Source organism: Papaver somniferum, unplaced genomic scaffold, assembly GCF_003573695.1.
Source record: "Papaver somniferum cultivar HN1 unplaced genomic scaffold, ASM357369v1 unplaced-scaffold_99, whole genome shotgun sequence".
Classification (NCBI taxonomy): Eukaryota; Viridiplantae; Streptophyta; class Magnoliopsida; order Ranunculales; family Papaveraceae; genus Papaver; species Papaver somniferum.
Window position 1 is genome coordinate 2857073 of NW_020653081.1, and position 7618 is coordinate 2864690.

The 7618-nt window shown below is 35.1% G+C and overlaps 1 protein-coding gene across 1 annotated transcript; it reads right to left on the reverse strand.

Annotated features, from left to right (window-relative positions):
• Window positions 1–587: 587 nt before the first annotated feature.
• LOC113346230 lies at window positions 588–4560 on the reverse strand. The gene is made up of 8 exons (XM_026589793.1): window positions 4396–4560; window positions 4004–4065; window positions 2928–3064; window positions 2796–2815; window positions 2618–2675; window positions 1811–2476; window positions 1648–1705; window positions 588–912 (listed from the first exon to the last, which is right to left on the reverse strand). Exons 1-8 carry the CDS (start codon window positions 4558–4560, stop codon window positions 588–590), a joined length of 1491 nt encoding a protein of 496 aa, XP_026445578.1.
• Window positions 4561–7618: the final 3058 nt, after the last annotated feature.

Genomic DNA, 7618 nt, shown 5'->3' on the forward strand with positions numbered 1-7618 from the left:
TCCAGGAGAAGTCGCGTCTTGAAAGTCCCAGACGTAATTGAAAAGAAGAAAAAAACTAAGGTGGTGTTTGTTTGCAGCTGACTCATCTGAGTCGTCTGGATCTGAGTCGTCTGGATCTGAGTGAAATCACCTGACTCATCTGGATCTGACTCACTAAGGTCTGAGTCAGAAAATATGTTTGTTTTGTGAGTCAGATCTGACTCAGCTGAGTGGATTTTTTTGGACAGAAAATGCCCTTGTGCACATTTCAAATAACTTGTTCACTACTAGTCTAACAACCTAAAACTTCAACCCGTGAGCAAACTTTAGCTATATGAGATTTTTAATTCCATAAAACAACTTCTCTAAACAGAAGTTAATTATATTAGATTTCAATTTAATAAATTACATTGGCTTAAACTTCTCAAAATAAATTACACAGAAGTTAATTGTTCGGATTTTTTATGTAACAGAAGTTTTATGTAACATCACAAATTGTTCACTACCAGTCTAAACAACTTCTCTTTTTGATGGAATTAAACATTACCAAACAATAAAATCTAAAGACTTCATTCCTACAAACATAAAAGAAGCAGAAGCAACAAAATCTAAAGGAGGCTAGCTATCTCATCACGTAAGTTTTTCGTCCAAACAGACGAGGTGCATTTTCTTCCGTTTCCGCTTCCACTTCGACTTCCACCTGTCTCATTCTCATAATCTTTAAATAGCCAATCATCCAATGCATTACGACGTAGAAAGTTATGTATTGACATGCAAGCAATGACGATATCTCTTTGAGTCTCAAATGAGTAAGAAGGCATTTTACTTAAGACGGGAAATCTTACTTTCAATACCCCGAATGCTCTCTCAATCACATTCCTCAATCGAGCATGGGCTTGATTAAACTTCTCCTCTTTTGCTATTGGAGGTACTCTTCAATAATCACCTATCCAATATCTTATGTTGCGATACAGACACATAAACCCCTGTGTATGAGAGTACGCAGCATCACATAGATAGTAATTTTCTGCAAATTTTCAACAAAAACATTATGAAGTTGAACAAAAACATTATGAAGTAGTACTGGTTACTAAATGACAAGCCAATATAATCAAAATAAATTACACAACTCAATGGAGCCTAACAGAGGATGAAACCAAAATGATTAGCAAAGGGAACAATGAATGATGAATGATGAGAGACTGGGTATGTATCTCTTATTTCTTTATAACCAAGAATACAAACATTCAGATGAAACTGTGCTTAGGGGATATTACCAACAATAAATCCTAGTTGCCCTCTTTGTAGACAATTTTGACAAAAGCCTTATTCACCTTTCTATGAAATGAGGGTTCTTTTGTTTTTGCTAATTCAAAAACTTTATTAATTGATAGCCAAAAGACTACAAAGAAGATAGCTAAAATAAAAAAAGTGGAAGACAAACAAAGAAATCCACATCAGGCATCTCTACTCTATCCCTTGCAGAAATGCAGATCTGAGAAAGCTTACACTTTAACTACAACATCATATATTCTAACACTGGTAAGTTTGGTGGGTAGTTTAACAGGTGGTTCAAAGAACAGATTCCCCATCCCAATAGGCGCAGGGGTGGCCTGAAATAATATAAGTAGAGTTCGATATTGTGATCAATTGATGAACACTGCACACAGCCTAAGATGGAAAATACTTGGACTGAATGTTATAATGGCAGCACAGTTTATTTTTCCTACAATTCAAATATATAAGAACGCATTGCACAAGAATCTAAATAAAATTGAGTAAAGAAAACAAACCCAATGCAGAAAAATTGGACTTAAAATAGAGATATTACCTGGTGGAGGTAGAGGAAACTTGAAAGATGGATCACGCACTGCCTCGGTCAACACTCTCGAGTCATGAGCAGTGCCTTCCCATCCAACCACTACATACAAAAAGTACATATCCCAATCACATATCGCAAGCACGTTTTGACTACATTCTCCTCTTCCCCTTCCTCTATACGGTGTTTGCTTCTCGACTGGAATGATGACACTAATTAGAGTGCCATCCAATGCACCAACAACACCTTTGAAAGCACATTCTCTAAGACATTTATTCCTTTTAGTTATAGCTGGCTTATCAAATACATTTGGTGGAGGAACTAGGACTTCAGCAGACCATTTCTTCATAGCAGTCAACACTTCATGAAAATACTTACTAACTTTTTCACCTGAATGTTGAAAGTGATATAAAATTACACGATTCCTACAATTGTGCCCGATTGTGTATAGAAACATTGCCATCTTCTCCTCTACTTCTAAATACTTTCTATCCTCTAAAAGTCCTTTGGCTCGGAATTCATTGCATAATTGAATAAAAGGAGCCTTAGTCATTCTCAATAGGTTGTACATATTCCTCGGATTTCCTTCTAACAGATCTTGGGTGAAAGCCTTTCCCGTTAAAATTGACTTCTTGTACTTCGGGCGTACACGCCGCTTAGCCTTTTTAAGTTGCTTCACTAACAAACATAAAGCTACCAGTTGAGATAGTAAGGTATTCATTTTTCTGAAAACAACAAGTAGATGGAAGCATTATGAAGTAGTAATCCTCTGAAAAATAGAGGAAGGCATTACACAATCACATAAGAAAAAAAACGAACCAAAATTTACCGTCTTTTTCTTGGCGGCTACAGGGGTCTTAACACCTCTTTTGGGAGTCTGCAAAAGCCAGATGTCAGAATATTAATCAAAATAAGACTTCTCCATTGAATCACATCACCTACACAATTGTATAAATCAAATACACAAATATGCAGTATATACTAGAAATTCCACTACCAATCTCATGGCCAGGGAACCTATCAAAGTTAAACTCATTTCATCTTAAATCTCCACTAACAGGTAAAAATAGTACTCTAATCACGTACTAGTCTAAAAATTTAACCATCTCCACTAAACATTAAAATTTACGATCCATATCCAAGCACTTGGTTTTACCATCACGACATATTTGACTCGGTGCTTTCTGACTAATAATATTCATAAAAATCATGAAATCTGAACCATTATCCCCGCCTGTATCCATCACGTCAATTCCATCGGGGCACCTATTCGGATGTGTAATAATTGTGTTACCTAATGCCTAGATTTGAAGGCTAATCCAATGGGAATTTACCACATTATGAGCTATGAAAATTGAACATCTAACTTAAACATGCTACCCTACTTAATTACCATGTTCCATACCGAAATAGCCCTATGCATTCACATCATCAGATTTATCAATTTAATAATTAAAGCACACTGTACAATACAAAAATTCATGCATAAGCCACACAAATAAAAATTTAACCATAGCAGTTTCAATCACACAACAAACAACCAATAAAATTTAAATTCAAGCATGAACAGGGTTCACGAGATATTTAATTTCCACTTTTACATCTATCCGAAACTAAGAGAACGAACAAACTTGCCTCAACCTCGCAGTACAAAAAACCTTCTCCAATTATGTATAAATCGCCTTCACTGATCAAGCCCTAAGGAGGGTAAAACAAGAGAACCATCCTTTAGCTAACTGAAACTTCCTAAAGTAAAAAATTGTAAACTAGAGTGTGTGCCACAAGTGCTCTCTCTCTCTCTTTCGTAACTTCCCCATTAACCGAAATACCGAAATGCAGTTCAATTCTCAAGGGTGGAAAATCAGTTGGTCATCAATTTTTTTCTCTCAGCATGTATTGAAAACATAGAAGTTTTATTCATGTTAACTACACTTGATAAAATTATTAAATGACTACTTTTACTATCGTGTCATGTGTTATCGTATTGTCATGTCTATAATAGCAAATGTAAAACTTCAAATAAACAAAAAGAACTTCCTAAGAATAACTATGGGCATTAGTGAACCGTCACAGCTGGAGTAACAGCTCCTCCCACAGACCAAACTCGTAGTTCAAACTTCACACAATTACATCTTACAAATCAAGATGAACGGAGACATCATAAGAAACTACTGTCAGATGAATGGAGACATCATATATAAGTACTTGCCTGTATTTAGGTGCTTCCCTTTTCTACATAAAACCCACTTCCTTGTAGCCTTCTCAATCTGCAACGTAATGAAAGAAAATTGTTACAGCACACTGACATATTAAACATAACCAGCAAGCAATTAAATATAAACAGCAAGCAAATATTCTTAAAGAAATGGAAACATAACTTCAATACTGATTCATTCATTAACTTCAAAAAATACTAATTCAGTCATTCAACACAAATTAAAACCCGATTAAGTAATTCAGTCATTCAACATTCAACACAAATTCTACTGTTTAGCAACTCATAACATCTCTGACTATTTCCTAATTCATGAATTTCAACGTTCTTCTAAAATTTTGTGTGAAAAGGCAACACGACGCTCATCGCTTTTCAAACTGACAATCAATTTCTGCCAACCAGGCATCTCTGAAGCTTTTATACTAATGCTCAAATACTCATCCATTGTGATGCAATCAGTCTCAAGTAGATTATCCAGAGCTTTCATGAATTCTGCTGCGTTATCCTTTTCTAGAGCAAGTTTTTTATGCTGAAGATGAGCCTCCATTGATGTGATAATAGAACAAACTTTTTCAGTTAATAAATCACTTGAGGCTTTGTCCATTTCCTTCTTTCTTTTCCTTCCTCTCCCCTTTGCATTGAGACTAGAATCAACCTCGTTATCATCCTCATGATTTTTTTATTTTCCAAGACTTGTTCGGGAATCAGATCCATTAGTTGTAGAAGTTCCAGCTGAACAAGGAGGTTCCATTCTTCCAGGCGTATCCCTATTAACTCCGGTAGAGAACTTCCCATCAAATAAATTCTGCAACTTCTCTGCATCTTCCAGTCCCTTATTTTTGAATTGACTGGCGTTTTTGATTGTCTGCATCAATTAGAAAGTAAAATCACTATTGGTTCATTATTGGTGATCAAACAAGCTTGGAATGAACCTTATTGAGCTTCAAAGAATGATATTATCAAGGCACATTGTGCCTGAACCTTATTGAGCTTAAATAAAATTTTCTGAATACAGAAGATATCTAAGTAGAGGGACTTACAAAACTGAAACAGTCTCTTACCTTGTCTAATTCAGACCATTGTTCTTCGTTCCAATCAAAAGTGTTCGTCTCCGCGTTGTACCCATGCCCGGTTCTTGCAAAGAGACGAGACCAAGTGACATATTGGGTGCGCAAGTAATCCCAGTGGTTTCTCAATTTCTTTTGGGTGGTAGTGCAGTCATACTTCTCAGAAAAGAATTTGCACAAATTTCCCCACGAAGTTTGCTTCAAAGAAGTTCCAGAAAACCCATGCTCAGTAGCTTGTGCCAAACATTGGTCAATAAATAACCCTCTAAATTCTGGAACGCTCCTAAAAGTTATCTTATTTGCTTTTTCATCTTCTTTTTTCTCCATAGAGAACTAGCATAAAGTAAAACAATACAAGACGTGGGTAATTTGAAACAGATGAGAGTGTGCTAGCTACTGAGAAAGTAAACAGAGTATGTACATTGTTATTTTATATGTAACGGGAGAAAGGCCGAGCAGAAAATACCTGCTTTAGGATCCAGTGATGGCAACAAATGTCTGCGTACTGAGCTAATGTATAAGGTTGTATGCGAACTATCCCTGCAATGCAGCTAAATAACATTTATTTATAAATAATAAACACTAACTCAGTAATTAACATTATTAAAGATAATTAGTTAAATCTAAACCATAAATCAATATGTCAACTAACGGAATTAAAAATTTCCGTTGTTGATGTCAGATTCAAGCTAAAGATAATTAGTTAAAGCTATGATGTGGAGAATTATAAACAATGTGAAAACTCAGACCCAATGAAAACTCATACCGATATCAAAACAGTAATGCTAACAGACGAGATAAACAATGTGATTATGCAAGATACAAATATGAGGGAGGTACTAAGGTATTCAAAGAATGACAAAAAGCATGGAAGACGACTACTCTCTAATGTATTGACATATACTAGCAAGGAAGAGTGTCATGTATACCAATAAGTACACCACTTATAAATCTAACTAATATCACTGAAATATCATCTAAATAAGTATACCAGGTCTACATACACTAAGGAAGATATGAACTGATCTCATACAAAATTAACAAGAGGAAAACTTAAACCACCAGTTTCAGCGACATACGCTTTGGAACATGTAGCAGGACCAACCCCATATATACCATTTATGATTCGACTTTAGTTCCCAAAGTCAGACAATATCCATATCTTGTTTCCATTACATACACCATTAATGATTCGACTTTAGTTGCCAAAATCTGACATATATCCCTATCTTGTTTCCATTACAATCAGACCTTAGACTTTGCTTAGGCCACACTAATCTATTACACCCAAAAATTCTATTGCAAACACCATTTCAACCATAACCACATATACAAATAAAAATCTTTAATCCACTATGCTATTGCACAAGTACTCGATAAACCCCATGGGCTTCTACAAAGCACTGTATGATTTCAATGGGCAGTTCTTAAAATTAAAAGCTAAACATTCAACGTGTGCCTATAAAATGGATCCTATGTTGCTTCTAAATTCAACAGAATCCCAATTTACAAATTATTATTGGCATAATCGAGCTAATCGGCACAATTAACGGAAACAATTCCTTCCTTCCAAACATGATATCACAGGCACAATGAAGTGAGATTCTTAATTTTAACTTCATGTTACCAATCTGCGGATGGAACTACGAATCTCAACAATCTAAGATTCTCTAGATTGAGTTTTGAAGTAATTTCCAAATGACAAGTTACCAAGAATTTCCAAATTGTCCTGCAAACTAAGAATCCACCTGCAACACAGACCATTGAAATGTAAAAAATCAATAAAAAAGTCTCGAAACTATCTAAATCTTCAACAAAAGAAGTGGGACATTGAATCACCTGAAATTGAGCAGCAGTGGTGGTATCCTAGATCTTAACTGCTGTGAAAAAGATCAGAAAAGTAGAAGGTGAATTAGGGTTTATAAATGCTACACAAAACTCACTGTTTTAAAGAAATCAATAATTGCAAGGATCAGAAGTAGAAATCAGCAAATTCAATACCACGCAGAGAAAGAAATCTCCAAAAAAAATAAAAAATCATCGAAAATAAACAGAAATTATTAAAATCCTAGATTTGAAAAGTAAAGGGGTTTTTTCTTCTCACCTTGTAAAAACATCTACAAATGTTTAACCCCAAAAGCAGAATAATCTCTTAATAGCTTGACACATAAAGAACAATGGATTCACAAATGTTTAACCACAAAACATCCACAAATGTTTAACCCCAAAACAAAATAGACCCAAATATAATCCATCATAACAGGAAACCCCTGGATCTAAAAGAAACAAGATGGAACAAAATTATTATACCTTCTGAAACATTTAATCCCTCTTCTTTATTTCCTGACGTTGATGACCCTTTTAAAACGAGATGATGAGTTGAAACAATGGAGAGATTAGTTGATACCGATGAAGGAGATGATTAGATTTGTTGAGAAGGGGATGAATGAGACATCAGATCGGTTTTTTCATCATTTTCCATCGCTGGTCTCGATGGATGGAAGAAACGAGAGAAAAAAAGAGAGAAAGGAAATGAAA

Excerpts from the sequence above, each read along its gene's own strand:
- LOC113346230 (XM_026589793.1), bottom strand. The coding sequence starts at position 4,560 with ATGGAGGCTCATCTTCAGCATAAAAAACTTGCTCTAGAAAAGGATAAC. Across the intron at positions 3,065-4,003 it reads AAGCACCTAAATACAGGCAA|GTGCCCCGATGGAATTGACG; the intron begins GTACTTATATAT and ends ACATCCGAATAG. Across the intron at positions 1,706-1,810 it reads GTTTCCTCTACCTCCACCAG|GAAAAATAAACTGTGCTGCC; the intron begins GTAATATCTCTA and ends TTTGAATTGTAG.